This window comes from Ochlerotatus camptorhynchus, unplaced genomic scaffold (assembly GCF_037179485.1).
Source record: "Ochlerotatus camptorhynchus isolate MF236.1 unplaced genomic scaffold, CSIRO-AGI_Acam_v1.1 ptg000277l, whole genome shotgun sequence".
Lineage (NCBI taxonomy): Eukaryota > Metazoa > Arthropoda > Insecta > Diptera > Culicidae > Ochlerotatus > Ochlerotatus camptorhynchus.
In genome coordinates this window covers 7185386-7201263 of record NW_027040766.1, presented here as the reverse complement: position 1 = coordinate 7201263, position 15878 = coordinate 7185386, and the positions used below count along the sequence as shown (strand labels likewise).

Below are 15878 nucleotides of genomic sequence, written 5' to 3'. Positions count from 1 at the left end.
TGTGGTTGAATAAATTCTCCAGATTTGTGTTAACAAAGCCGGAACAGAAGTTGTTATTAAAAATAGTACAAGTACTATTAAGCATGCAGTTGAATAAAATGGCTAAGAAGTCGTTTCTTCAATAGACGATTGTTTGTTGGGTATGGCATATTAGCTTATTGCGTGGTCTCAACTTAGTGGTCTAGATGCACTTCCACAGTTATTAATTGAGAGCTTTCGATGCCTGTACCATTTTTGCATTAATATAATTGTGTGGCAAGTACAATCATACTCTATGCCCAGGGAAGTCGTGATACTGTAACTACCAGACAGAAGTCATAACGTGTGGCTTTGCTACTTGTGCTATTTCAAGTCGTAGTTTTATTCGTTATTTTTCGTGTCTTATCTAGTCAAAAATATTTATTTCTTGACCAAGTTTTTCGTTTTAATCATCCGGACATTATTGTTAAAAAATTGTGCTCGTAAAGTAGTTATTCGAAGTACAATTTAACTGTTTTTGTCCGCGCTGTGCTGTGCTATAGAGTTGTTTTTGTTCATTCTTCACCTACGTGCTATTGTTGAAACAGCACTCAATCATCCTGAGCTTGTTTGTCATCACCGTCCTTCCGCCAACTTTTGTTCCTGCAAGAAGTCTAATTAAAGGCGTTTGACCGTTCAACTGCCAGCATGGAGACAAATTGTGCCAAGTGCTCGTTGGAAATTACTGGCATTGAGTATGTGAACTGCCGAGGATACTGTGGCAGTGTGTTTCACATGACGTGTTCCGGAGTGTCTCGTGCCCTGTCTGGTTACTTCACATCCCATCGGAAAAACCTCTTTTGGATGTGCGATAAATGTGCGGAACTTTTTGAGAATTCCCACCTCCGATCCATCACCAATTTGGCAGTTGAAAAATCACCGCTGCTTTCTCTCACGGAAGCTATCACGAATTTGCAGACGGAAATTAAACAGTTGTCATCAAAGCCTGTCCCGTCAATTCTGCCACCTGCTGTCAACCGATGGCCAACACTTGAAGCAACTCGACCATCAAAACGATTTCGTGGATCCGACTCTGTGGTGCCTAAAACATCTGAGTGTCAGTCTGGTTCAAAACTGTTGGGTCAGAACGTCATCTCTGTACCTACATGTGAAAAACCGGCGGCAAAATTCTGGCTCTACTTGTCCCGTATCCAACGTGATGTGAGCAACGAAGCAATCTCTGAAATGGTGAAAGCCAACCTGGAACTCGAAAATGAACCTGATTTTGTGAGATTGGTCGCCAAAGGAACCGACACCAGTAACATGACCTTTATTTCATTCAAAGTCGGTCTAGACCCAGCTTTGAAGAAGAGAGCTTTGGATCCGTCATCTTGGCCCGAAGGAGTTCTATTCCGTGAATTCGAAGATCACTCGGCTCAAAAATTTCGGAGACCATCTGGTGTGAATCTAACACCCACGCCAGTGACACCGCAGACGACGTTTGCAGCAAATCAACCGTTAGATGGACCCCGGGACGCGCAAAAATATGCATTTTGGAAGCCTCTTATCCACTCAGCACAGTCGCGCCGATAAATGGTGAATGCAGTCGAAGTCGTCCCGGCCCTGTGTCTGATGTGCGAGAAGAGGTCTTCCAGCTTGCTTGTCTAGGCAAGTATCAACATAATTTTCATAATTTCCTGCCTGATGATGATTCCCTCCTCAGATCACCAACTTGTTCTGCCGGGAGTACCTCCAGCCAACATGGACAACGCCTTGAACGTTCCCTACCTATGTCGGGACGCGCCGAAAATTCAGTGTGTGTCTGCCTGTATTCGCGGAAAGCGGTTCGTGCTTTGCGCTGTATATATTCCTCCAGATCGTAGTCGGGACGTAGGTGTTATCGATGCCCATTTAGCTACTCTTCGTGAATTACGTGATGCAACTCCAGATGGTGACCTTTTGCTTGCTTGTGGTGACTACAATCAACCACACATAGCATGGGATTGTCTTGATGATGGAATCTTAAACCTTGATCCTTCCACGACGTCTGCTGCCAGTGCTGCTCTGATGGATGGAACGAGCTTCCTGAATATCCGGCAATACAACTCTATTCGCAATCACCTGGGGCGCATGCTAGATTTGGTTTTCTGTGATTCCGATTGCAACATTGTAGTTAACGAAGCGGTGTCCCCATTGCTGGCTATTGATTTGCATCATCCACCGATTTTATTCTCCTTACCAACTCAATCCGATTGTGTTGACCGTGTGGAATCCCTTGATGCTGGTGAACATACGCTCGACTACTCAAAAATCGACTTCGTCATGCTCAACGAGTTCCTGATGAGCTGTGATTGGAGCAGTATTCTGGCAACAAATGACGTCAACGATATGGCAGCACAATTTTGCAACATAATTTGCAATTGGCTCACCGATAACACTCCAAGACGAAAACCTCCTATATCTCCTGCTTGGAGTTCTCCTCTCCTGCGGCTTTTGAAACGCGATAAAAATTCCTGGCAGCGTAAACTTTGCCGACATCGAACTTCTGAAACGAAACGCAACTTTCATCGCGCTTGCAACGCCTACCGTAAGCTTAATTCAACCCTATACAAGTCATATGTCTTGCGTGTCCAGACCAATTTACGTAGAAATCCCAAGAGCTTCTGGAAGTTTGTGAACTCCAAGCGAAAATCGTCGAATATTCCTTCATCCGTATTTTTTGGCGATTTGGAGTCTACTTCTATGCTCGAATCGTGTGATCTATTTTCCCGCCACTTCAGTTCTGTTTTTTCGGATTCAGCCGCCAACGCAGATGAAGTAGAAAGAGCGGCTTGCAATGTTCCTGAGGGTCTCATTGATTTGCGTACATTTGTGGTTAGCAATATGTATGTCGTTAAAGCTGTTAGGAAGTTGAAGAAATCTGTTTCACCGGGTCCTGATGGTGTACCTGCAATCATTTTTTGCCGCTGTGTTGCTGTTTTAGCTGATCCCCTAGCTCGCATCTTTACCGCTTCGTTGCACCAAGGAGTTTTCCCCGAAATATGGAGACATTCCTTTATGTTCCCTGTCCATAAGAAGGGCGACAAACGTGACGTGACAAATTATCGTGGCATAACAAGTCTATCTGCAGCTTCAAAATTATTCGAGATCATTGTGAACGATGCTATCTTCTTTCATGTCAAGAGCTACATTTCAGCAACGCAACACGGATTTATGCCAGGACGCTCAGTTACATCAAATTTGCTGGAGTTCACGATCATGGTATTCTTCTTCGGAAAATGTCTCGCCTGGGAATTTCGGATGGTTTGGTTGATTGGCTGAAATCATATCTTTCCAACAGAACACTTCGTGTCAAGCTGGGTTCGTGCACTTCATCACCATTTGCTGCAACCTCGGGTGTTCCCCAGGGCAGCAATTTAGGACCATTGCTGTTCACAATCTTCTTCAACGATGTGACGCTCCTCTTGCCGAGTGGTTGTGTGCTCATATACGCTGATGATCTCAAACTATACATTGTTCTCAAGAACGTCGAGGATTGCCGTCAGCTCCAAGCAATGTTAGACCAATTTGTTGATTGGTGCCGCTTAAACAAGCTTTCCGTCAGTATATCAAAATGTGTGGTCATGACATTTAATCGCACAAGAACGCCAATCGTATTCGATTACTCAATTGATGGATTTGTACTAGAAAGAGTAGAACAAGTAAGCGACCTAGGTGTAATGTTGGACCCTAAACTTACGTTTGACTTACACCGTTCAATGGTAATCACTAAAGCTAATCGTCAGCTTGGTTTTATATCAAGAATCTCAAGAGATTTTTCGGATCCGTACTGTTTAAAAGCACTGTACTGTTCACTCGTTCGTCCGATTATCGAGACTGCATCTGTTGTTTGGACTCCCTACCAACTTTCCTGGAACATCAGAATAGAACGTATCCAAAAAACATTCATTCGTCGAGCATTAAGACAACTTCCTTGGAGAGATCCACTAAACTTACCTCCGTATGCTGAGAGATGTCGCTTGCTAAGCATGGACACGTTACAACGACGGCGACAAATTCAACAGGCAACATTCGTCGCGAAGTTATTAAGTGGTGAAATTGACTCTACCCACTTACTCTCTTGCTTGAACTTTCGTGCGCCAAGCAGATTTCTACGCTCAACGTTCCTATTGCGTCAAGACTCACACCGCTCTTCTTTTGGACAACATGAACCTGTTACGAGTATGATTCGCACGTTTTCTACAGTTGAAGAGTTGTTCGAGTTTGGAGAACCTGCTGCTCAATTCCAGAGACGTATTATTAACTCCAGATACATTTAGTATTTGTTATGGCTTCTGGTTCATTAAGACTTATTGTCAGATGGATGTATTAAATAAAAATAAATAAATAAATAATTATCAGAGTATAAAACTTATACATTTGACGTATATAGGTGAAAAAAAAGGAAAAAAGGGTTAGTTTTCCTAATTGTCCGATATCTCGCTTAATGTGATTCATAGAGTTTCGATGTCTTGGACAACATTTCTCAACACTTCAAATTACACAACTTTGCCGGAAAAAACATTCGGCTAGGATGCTCCGTTCAAAAGATAAACTCGAGCGCCACCTATGTGGCGTAAAAATGAACTAATATGAAACTTTCAAAAGATGGCGCTTTTAATATTGAGCAACTTTGTAGAACATTGTATCGCTGTAGAAAGCAAACCAACGGCGCTAGAGGTTTTTGCCACGCGAATGGCTTCGCTGTCCCACTGTGCGACGACAGTAATTTTCTATCTGGTCAAGAACTTGAGATATTTCATATGCGAGAATTTCAAATGTATACTAGCACCATGAAATGAGAAAATTCTGAACTACTGTCCACCAGCCAAAAGACCTTGACCTCCTGAATAACTTTGTCGTAGACAGTAACTTTCTATCTGATCAGGATCTCGAGATATAGCATATGCAAGAAGGGTACATACTAACGCCACGTGGTGAGAAAATTCTTAGCTACTGTTTACCAGCCAAAAAGTCTTGACCCCCTTAACAACTTTACCCAAGACAGCAACTTTGTAGCTGATCAAGATCTCGAGCTATTGAATATGCGAGAAAAGCACGTATATACTAGCGCCGCATAGTGAGAAAATTCTGAACTATTGTCACCCAACAAAAATATTTTGACTTCCTGAAAAACTTTGCTGAATACATTTACTTTCTATCTGGTCAGGATCTAAGGAAATTTTATATGCAAGAGTTTCACATGCATAGTAGCGCCGCAAAGTGAGAAAACTCTGAACTACTGTCACCCTGCGAAAAAGCCTTGACCTCCTGAACAACAATGCCGAAGACAGTACATTTCTATCTGGTTGAGAACTCGAGATATTTTATATGAGAATTTCACGTGTATACTAGCGTCGCGTAGTGAGCAAATTCTGAACTATTGAGCACCAAGCAATAGGCTTTGATCTCCTGAAAAACTTTGTGAAAGACAGTAACTTTCTATCTGGTCAGGATCTCGAGGTATATCACATGCGAGAATTTCACATGTATACTAGCGCTACGTAGTGAGAAAATTCTGAACTACTGTCCGCCAGCGACAAGGCTATGATCTCCTGAACAACTTTGTCGCAGACAGTAACTTTCTAAATATCTGGTCATGATCTCGATATATATATATCTCCATTTACATTTTCCTTATTATCCGCATTGTTGGGTGTTTACTGTAATCAAAGTTTAGCTTGTTTAGATCAAAACAAGTTTTGTGCGGAATACTTGTTGGGTTCAGATCGATTGGTAACTCAGCAACAAAATGGCAATGGAAAATTCATGTGTGTTGTACAAAGTACAAGAGCGCGAGTAACGGAAGGTTAAGTGTATATGTGTTGGATCGCACAATCGGGAGAGGCGGTGCGCTCAATGAAGCTTACAAGTATGACTTTTATGCGTGTTCGAGAGTACTCTAAAGCTGGGTTTAGACAGGGCAAGTCAATTGATCAAGTCCGTTGAATTCAACTGACTTGAACGCGAATTGAACGTGTAAACCATGCCATTCAACTGACTTGATCAACTCACTTGAATTGAAAAAAGTTGAACCAGGCTCAACTTTTCAAGCCAATTGAATTCAACTGAGTTGATCATTTGACTTACCCTGTCTAAACCCAGCTTAAAGGAATAGAATAAGCGTGAATGCAAACTGCGCTGTGAAGTCAGAGATGCATATGCCGTGTTCCCAGTTCGACAGATGATATCGATTACTAGTACACAGCAAAAAAAAAATGTAATATCGATCAATGTAATTCAAGCTGATGCATGAAATAATGATGTAATAGCAAAAAGCAGATACAATATTATTATAGCCGGCGCCGGTGGTGTAGTGGTAAGCGTGACTGCTTTCTCACCCCAATGCGTCTGGGTTCAATCCCAGCCGAGGTCGGTGGGATTTTTCTGAGGCATAAACATCTCTGGTCACGTCTTCCTTCGGAAGGGAAGTAAAGCCCATGTGTGTTTGAATGGGTGCGATATCCTACGCAGGTGTGGAAGCTGCCTTCCTGCACATTCGGTTGCCGTCAATGGATGGCAATCGATGTCCGTCGGTGATTGGCACTAGATTGCGGAACAGAGACCGACGTTAAATAAAGGAAAAAAAAGATACAATATTACATTAATGAAAGTAATTTTGTTCGCAAAATCGATGTACATCGTACAACGTTATATTACACAACCGATGGATTGACCTGCTTGCAGCAGTTTGGATGTAATATTCAATAATTTTTTTTTCTGTGTATATTAAAAGGTACGGTCATTCGTCCGTCTTTACGATTAGCTCAGATAAAAGGCCATATAATTTGAAACTGCCTATATTTCTACATTTCAATGAAGTACAACGATCAAAGTAAAGAGCCTGAATTTATAAAGAGGCGACATGTCAAAATTGGAACAATCCATTGTCTGTCAAAGTCATAAGAAAAGTTATTCCAATTGAGCAGAACATCTGTCAAATGGATAAGATGTCGTCTCTTTATAAATTCAGGCTCTTTAGATCAAAGCATCGTGGGTGATGCACCACCGAGCTTAGTAACTGGCAAATACCATTTGAAGGTTCGCGTGAAAAGGGCTTAACAAGTTTTGTGTGCAAAAGTTGATAGGCCCTTTTCAAATGTTACGTGAGCATTATTCATGTGTTCATTTTTAGTAAAAAGGGCCCCGCTGTTGTGTCAATTTTATTTCAGTACACTGAACCAAAACATCATCCTTTGATCGAATGATTTTTGCTTCACCCAAGCCCTATTACTATTATCAGATGAGTTTGAGATGATTGTCATTCAGTTCATCATCTGTTAAAACCACATTAACTTGGATGCTTATCATCCTAATCTCGGATGATTTTAGTTCAATGTTTGAAAGCATAGGTGGACGTAAATCAAATGAATATAATATTTAAGTTAAATAAATGCTATTCTTATTTATATTGAGTGCTAGTTGTAGCAATATTTTCTGTTGAAAATAGATAATATTTAAGTATTACAATGCATTATTTTTATATAATTATAAGTAAGATATGAAGGTCCCAACAGCTCCGAGAGCATCTTCCAATTGGAGTAAGCATTGAATGTGATTCCTGAGTGCGATCGACTTCGATTCAGTTGCGCCCTCCGCTCCGCTCTCGCAGGTCGTGATACCCGTCGTTATCGTTGATCCGGGTTATCGAACACCGATCTCGTCTGCAGTGTCTCTAGGAAACTGTCCATGATACCTTCCCGCGTCCAAACGGCATCATTGTAGAGCAGCTTTCGTTGCTTCAGTTCCTGCATTTCCTGCTGGGAACGTTCAGAAAACTTCTTTCTGTGCACAATTATGTGGCGAACAATCATCTGCACTGCACTGTGGTGTAATTATCATAAATTGAAACCATATTAATTAATGTAATATAAACCGAAGTATAAACTTATCTATCTATCTTACCCATCGTTGAAGATAACAGCCTACAGAAACTCAAAATTCAATTTGAAAAATTAAAGTTACGTTATTTTCAACATGTCTGTCAGATACTTAGCTGTTGAATTTTTGCATTTTCAATCACATTTTTCATACACCAACAGTTTATTAGGAAAATGAATGATTTTCGTTATGGGCCTTTGATGATACATTTATCTCTCAGATTTGAGATTATGTTCGTTTGGTTTGATACATTCCGGAAACAATATTTAATTCATACAAGTTTAACGTCCGTTATCATCTACTTTAAAAATGATTTTCACTTTATGCTAGGCATACTTTTCACTTGTAGCTGGTTTCATTCGAAAACAAGAAATTGGCATTTGTTAACCCACCGTATGACGAATCATTCGATATATGGCAGGTCTTTTCTTACAGTGTAGATGAACAAAAGTTCACCCGTGCACTCGACCAACAGTTCTTAAGTTGAATTATCTGAAACTGAAAATATCTGTGGACTAATCCTGATTTTTTTCTGAGATTATGGGAGCTGACGAAGTGTTGGCCAATCACAGCAGCATTCTCAACAGGAATTATAAGATGAATCACTGAATCATCGGGACGATTCAGTTGAACCAGTGGTGGAATGGATCTGGGCTTATTTTTATGATTCTGGTTAACTTCCGGAAAGGCTTTGCACAATCTGGGAGAGAATGGATCTTATTGACAAAATCGATATTTCTGAGATCCAACATCCGGCTTGAATGATCTTTGTTAATCGATTACAATTGGTCTTCAAGTTAGGTAGACCAGTACGCTGGTTCTGCCTACGAATGGTGTTACGGAGTCTAATGAGGTCTTTAGTATAGCTGTCAAGGTTCAGAGTGTTACTCACTTGTCTGGATACTGACACGTGTTGTTTTCTGGCCCGGGAAATTGCCTCCTCGATAGTATGTAGGCACCTGTCAACATCTTCGGACGTCTCCGGTTGGACATCGTAGTCGATGGTTGTGTCGACGCAGTGTTTTTTTTTAACTCTTTATTTGTTCCAAATTCAAAATAAATTACATTTCATTTTAACCTAGGTGCTTCAGTTACTACAGTAACTTACCAGCCTTAATTGTTATGATGTATATCTAAGTGTTTTTACATTGTTCCTTCCTTGGCAATTCAGTATTTTAAACAGGTTTTTTTTAAACCTGCATGTCAGTATTACAATTGAAATCTTAAAACTAAAAGCTAAAACTTAATCTTATCTAAGTATAAATTATTAATAATTTAATTGGAAGTTGTTCTAAAGTCTCAACATTCGAAATTCTATGTACCTCGGTAGTACTGTACCAGGGAGGCAACTTCAAAATCATCTTCAGAACTTTGTTCTGAATCCTTTGAAGTGCTTTTTTCCTGAAAGTGCATCAACTAGACCATATTGGCAGAGCGTAAAGCATGGCCGGTCTAAAAACTTGTTTAAATATTAGAAGTGTATTCGTCAGGCAAAGTTTGGATTTCCTGTTTATAAGAGGATACAAACATTTTATATATTTATTACATTTGGTTTGAATGCCCTCAATGTGATCTTTAAAAGTTAATTTTTGCTCAAGTATTAATCCAAAATATTTCACTTGGTTTGACCAGGAAATTGGAACTCCGTTCATAGTGAATATGTGACTACTACTAGGTTTCAAAAAAGAAGCTCTAGGCTTATGTGGAAATATTATAAGTTGAGTTTTGGAAGCGTTTGGAGAAATCTTCCATTTTTGTAAATAAGAAGAGAAAATATCTAAACTCTTCTGCAGTCTACTGCAAATAACACGAAGACTTCATCCTTTAGCGGAAATGCCTGTGTCATCAGCGAACAAAGATTTGTGGCAACCCTGAGGCAAATCAGGGAGGTCCGAAGTGAAAATGTTATACAATATAGGCCCAAGAATGCTACCCTGAGGAACTCCTGCTCTATCAGGTAGTCGATTAGATTTAGAATTTTGATAATTTACCTGCAGAGTTCTGTCAGTTAAATAATTCTGAAATAATTTCATAATATAAAGTGGAAAATTAAACTTTTCCAATTTAGCAATCAAACCTTCATGCCAAACACTGTCGAATGCTTTTTCTATGTCTAGAAGAGCAACTCCAGTTGAGAGGCCTTCAGATTTGTGTGAACGAAATTAAATTGGTAACTCTTAAGAGTTTTTTTTTCCTCTGTTCGGGACCTAACACTACTGCGACCAGTAAATTGATCTATTGTAGTATATCCCGTGTCCATAGTTTAGTGCATGTCGTATTACTCCATCACTTTTGAGAAATGATGAAGTATTCGATGTTTTTTACAGTTGCCACTCTTGCTTTTATCGCAAGGATCCGACTCCAATTGAAAGGTCCCGTATTTATACCCTTCGGAGTGTTGAAAAACCCTCCAAAGGCCCACCCCTGTGTCAGTCAAAATCGGATTCCTTAGCAATAAAATTAAGGGAACAATGAATAGAAGATTAGGGATCACATAGATGAAGAATAACTTACTCATTTTTTCCTTGTTTCAAGATCATCCTCGGTGGACAAAGCCGAGTTTTGTCACAGGCATAAAAAGTAACAAGGACTAAGATGTGTTCCTTTGATTACTGAAAAATCCTGTTCCCCTAGTTTGAAGTAGTCAGCACTAGGAATCGGTGGTTGATCTTACATCCCGTAACGTACCACGAAAAGGTGATCTACCCACGTTACGGGGGAACTCTTAAGAGTTGATGAGTAGTTGAATGCTCATGGCGAAATCTAAACTGCTCATATGCGAAAATTGAGTTCGTATTGATGTGAAGCATCATTCTATTTAAAATTATCTTTTCAAAAAGTCTACTTATTGAAGAAAGCAAACATATTGGACGGTAGCTAGAAGCTTCAGCTGAATTTTTATCCGGCTTCAAAATTGGAACAACTTTTGGTCACAGACTGAAAGACGTGTTGAATCCAATTTTAAAACCTTTAGTTATATGACAGTGTGGCAAGGGTAATACCAACAATCAATTCGAAACTAACGGTTTTAAATTGGCTCACTACTTGACTAACCTATTGGTCCCAAGCAAATCGATTACCGTACCCCATTCTAGTTGAAATTCTAGTACTACACTAGGTTTATTTTTATTCACTATGAATGTTTGATAGATAAAATGTTCGTGGATTTTCCTATGTTTCGAGGGGTGCATCGATTAGCTTGGGACCGAAGATAGTACCAGAGCTGAGCTCGTTTCTTCGGGACCTTCTGGTCTTAGAGTTACCTCGATGGTATTACAAATATGTCTGTATTGGAAATTGAACGCTGCACTGCAGTTGAAAATAAAACGAGGAACCCTCTTACAACAGTGAAAGGGAGAGACGGGAGATACATGGACGTTGTGCGTTGGACGTAGCTCGATAGCGCTATTTTCGGTACTTTATTATGACTCACCCGTTCGCTTATGCAAATCAATAGGTACAGTACCGGACGTAAGCATATAACATCTGGATTTTGTTTTCTCTTCTAAACAGTTCAAAGAGTTCAAAGAGCTGTAACTTTTTTGGATGCCGTGATATTGTCTGAAATCTGTGCTGCTGGTTGATCAAGAATTCGAAACATATCGGTAGAATTTTGAACATTATTAGAAGTTTGAACATTGTTAGCAAAACGCTTCTTTTTTGAGTAGCCTATTTAAAAATTACATTTCCTGGAGTACCTAAATTTTGCTCATTGACAGTTGATAGTTGATAGTTTTTTTTTTCATATGCCTAAAGTTTCACTAAAATCCGTTTTGTACAAACAAACTTTTAACAGTTTGATGATTTCGCTATCTGAAAAATTAGGCAAGGTTATATACTTTTGTCCGAGCTGGATTTTCACTCTGCGGACAAAAGCATATATCTTCCTTTCACGTGGCAGCAGAGAAACGATGTTATATGCTTTTGTCCGCAGAGTGAAAACCCAGCTCGGATAATCTTGCCTAATTTTTCAGCCGGCTATATAAATCAAACTGTTATATCTTTTTTGCATATCCATCCGGGAAATGTAACATTCTATTGATAAGATTTTCATGAAAAATATGCAGAATTTGCAATGTTTCACGACATGAACAGACTCGTAATGTGGTCGCCAGAAGGTTTTTAAAATAATTTTGATTTTTTTTTGTTTGTTTATTTTCATACAAAGTGTATTTCCCCAAACGCATTCCTCAAAAAAAAAATCATATCGTGAAGGTTTTATACGAAAAATATACATTCTGGAAAAACTTGCAAGAATTGTCATTACTTTTGTTGTATGAAACATATGCAGAGGATGTAATATTTAAATCCAACCTTACATTGATAAATTTGTTTTGCGTGACGGATATTAGTGAAACTTTAGGTATATGAAAGACCTATGTCTTAACTATTAATCAGCAAAATTTCCGCATATTTGGTTCAGTGTACTCCAGGAAATTCAATTTTTAAATAGACTACTCCAAAAAGAAGAATTTTGCTGAAAATGCTCAAACTTCTTCAACCGATTGCGCTCAAAATTGTACCGATAAATTTCGATTGCTTGATCAACTCAGCCGCCCAGATTTCAGAATATTCCATGGACATTCGAAAAAGATACAAAATCGCAATGTATTGCAATTGCAATACTTATGCCCGGTACTGTAGGCAGGACCGGATATTCAGTCTGTGGGAAGCAGTTTTGGAGTTGTGGAAAGGTTGTTTTCACACCGCTTCCCACTAGGTGCGTCAATTTAGTTATGTAGCCTTATGTGTGTGTAGGACCCCAGTCGCCGTGAAATGCGTTGAAACCCATTCAAACTCCCACAATCGATTCAGAGACTGCCTTCTGTCTATCTACTACCCAGTGCCAGTGTGTGGGTGGTTGACTCTTTCCTCTGCGTCCTCTTGTTGCCTCTGCGTGTGGCCGGGAGCCATTCTACCTTGTATTCTACATAATTGAGCAAACATGTCTCGAAATCGATTCAACAGAATGACGAATAAAATACTTAACTATCTATTTGGTGGGTGAGTAGGTAGGAGGGCTGGCGACAGACGGCCGGTTTGATCAATACCATACCTATAAATCGAGACGGTTTATTCGCACCGTAAAAGGTTATTTTCACGTTCAACGAGTGATTGCGTCATTTGGTACTGATTTCAAGTGGAACAGAAAAACAAGCCCGTTTGAGCGGAAAGTGTAATTCCATCTAGGGGGAGGTGACGGCAGACTGAATTTAAAGGCCCACGCACGAGTGAATCAATGGATTTTTTTTTAATAATTGAAAACAACTTTTAATTAGAGGTTCATGCTTCTTTTCATTGCTGTGTTTATTTCTGGGAATTTTGAACTATGCTATCAAAATGGAGAAATAGCGTCACTGTTGAATAGCGAGAAAAAATGGTGCATGATGTTGTGTGTGGTTCGGTTTGACTTCGTAACGGTAGTTCAACGAATCAGCTTTCTAGTATTCCTCAGCGCCTTCACCCTCGCCCTCACCGGAATCCATGCCGACTTCCTCGTAATCCTTCTCGAGGGCAGCCAAATCCTCACGGGCTTCGGAGAATTCACCTTCCTCCATACCTTCACCGACGTACCAGTGGACGAAGGCGCGCTTGGCGTACATCAGATCGAACTTATGATCCAGACGGGCCCAGGCTTCGGCGATGGCGGTGGTGTTGGACAACATGCATACGGCACGCTGAACCTTGGCGAGATCACCACCTGGAACGACGGTTGGTGGCTGGTAGTTGATACCAACCTTGAAACCGGTTGGGCACCAGTCGACGAATTGGATGGTACGCTTGGTCTTGATGGTCGCGATAGCAGCATTGACGTCCTTGGGGACAACGTCACCACGGTACAACATACAACAGGCCATATACTTGCCGTGACGTGGGTCACACTTGACCATCTGGTTGGCCGGTTCGAAGCAAGCGTTGGTGATTTCAGCCACCGACAGCTGCTCGTGGTAGGCCTTCTCGGCCGAGATGACCGGGGCATAGGTGACCAGCGGGAAGTGGATACGTGGGTACGGCACCAAGTTGGTCTGGAACTCAGTCAGATCGACGTTCAGGGCACCATCGAAACGCAGCGAAGCAGTAATGGAGGAAACAATCTGACCAATCAGACGGTTAAGGTTGGTGTAGGTTGGACGTTCAATATCCAAGTTGCGACGGCAGATATCATATATTGCTTCATTGTCGACCATGAAGGCACAATCCGAGTGTTCCAGGGTGGTGTGGGTGGTCAGAATAGAGTTGTAAGGTTCAACGACGGCGGTTGAAACCTGAGGAGCTGGGTAGATCGCGAATTCCAGCTTCGACTTCTTGCCATAATCAACCGAAAGACGCTCCATCAACAGCGAGGTGAAACCGGATCCGGTACCTCCACCGAACGAGTGGAAGATCAGGAATCCCTGCAGACCGGTACATTGGTCAGCCAGCTTACGGACGCGGTCCAGAACCAGATCGACGATTTCCTTGCCAATGGTGTAGTGGCCACGAGCGTAGTTGTTGGCGGCATCTTCCTTTCCAGTGATCAACTGCTCGGGGTGGAACAATTGACGGTAGGTTCCGGTGCGGACCTCATCGACTACGGTTGGTTCCAGATCGACGAAAACGGCACGGGGCACGTGCTTACCGGCTCCAGTCTCGCTGAAGAAGGTGTTGAACGAGTCATCACCACCTCCGATGGTCTTGTCCGATGGCATCTGACCATCGGGTTGAATTCCATGCTCCAAACAGTACAGTTCCCAGCAGGCGTTACCAATCTGGACACCAGCTTGGCCGACGTGCACGGAGATACATTCACGCTGTTGGGAAAAGCAAGAGGTGAAAGTATAAAATTAACGGCTTTCTAAAATTGGCCTGCATAACGGTGAAAGGCAGTGAGAGGAAATCTGGGATGCCACATGGACGGAAATAACTGCATTGTTCGGCTTCTCTTTTGCTTTCTATGCTACTCACTGCAGCATAGCAGCAGATGATGAGTCACTGCTCACGATTCATGGCAACGTATAATGAAAATTTTATGGGCGTGGTTTCCAGGTAAATGTTCTAGAACATTATTTTTTCAGTTTGAAATACACTTAATTCTGTTTTACGGGATTTTTATTGCCTCTATTTTTGACCGTGTGATCCAAAATTTAAACCAAATTTAATGCAACTCGTTTAAAAAAATCAATGTAAAATATGGTGTTATAAAATGTACCCATCATGCATGAGTGAAAAATCGATAAAAAAAAACAAATAAAATCGCATAAAAACAGAATTGAGTGTAATTTCTACAGCATTTCCAACAAATCCACGCTCCAAGCAGAATTTCAACTTTTTGATGAGTCACTTTCTACCCGTCCCATAAAACATCTGCCGGTAGATAGTGGAAAATTCCCAGATTTCCTTTGACCTTTACACAATTTCACTCGATTTTCACTCAGTTTTCACTGCAAATAACCACTTTTACTTACCATTTTGATGCAAAAGATTCGGCAAATTCCACAAAAAGCAGAAAAGATTTAGCAGTTAATAAATTAATGCAAGCTTGTAGTTTGATCAGATAAATCCACTCGAGCTTGGACACAGCAGATCAGGACGCCTTCCAAACTGAGAATGAAGCAAAGCGCTGCCTGCTGGGGTTATTTATGGACACCGGTTTGGAGAGAGCGGAAACTGTTATGCGCAGACGCCATGGTAACGTGGGCCGATGATGAGGGCTTTTTTTTGTCTTGATCGAATGCGGCATAGAGCGTAGGATATTTTCTACTTCATGCATGGGAAGAGATGCCGTGTGATGACGTGATGCGACGACGATATAAATCGCGAGGGTTGATTGTGCTGGAGTTTCTCCGGAGCAATCTTCTCCGACTGGAGGAACGGCTGTGGAGAGAAGGTTGATATTTTCTCGCAGATTTGAATTTTTCATGAGAGAAGGCTCGAACGGGAGATTTCTGTTGGTTTTGTGCTATCTTGTTCCAATGTACTTGCATGTCTTGCTCCAATGGAAATCATTATGCTTGAGGTAA

At 41.0% G+C, this 15878-nt stretch overlaps 2 protein-coding genes across 2 annotated transcripts; one reads left to right on the top strand and one right to left on the bottom strand.

Annotated features, from left to right (window-relative positions):
* The first annotated feature begins 666 nt into the window (after nt 1-666).
* LOC135706389 (uncharacterized) lies at nt 667-1551 on the top strand. Its single transcript, XM_065227997.1, has one exon. The coding sequence runs from the start codon at nt 667-669 to the stop codon at nt 1549-1551; it is 885 nt and encodes a 294-aa protein (XP_065084069.1).
* Nucleotides 1552-13160: 11609 nt separating this feature from the next.
* On the bottom strand, nt 13161-15481 carry LOC135706329 (tubulin alpha-1 chain). Its single transcript, XM_065227944.1, has 2 exons — nt 15324-15481; nt 13161-14669 (listed from the first exon to the last, which is right to left on the bottom strand). The coding sequence occupies exons 1-2, from the start codon at nt 15324-15326 to the stop codon at nt 13320-13322; spliced, it is 1353 nt and encodes a 450-aa protein (XP_065084016.1). The 5' UTR covers nt 15327-15481; the 3' UTR covers nt 13161-13319.
* Nucleotides 15482-15878: the final 397 nt, after the last annotated feature.

Excerpts from the sequence above, each read along its gene's own strand:
- LOC135706389 (XM_065227997.1), top strand. The coding sequence starts at position 667 with ATGGAGACAAATTGTGCCAAGTGCTCGTTGGAAATTACTGGCATTGAG.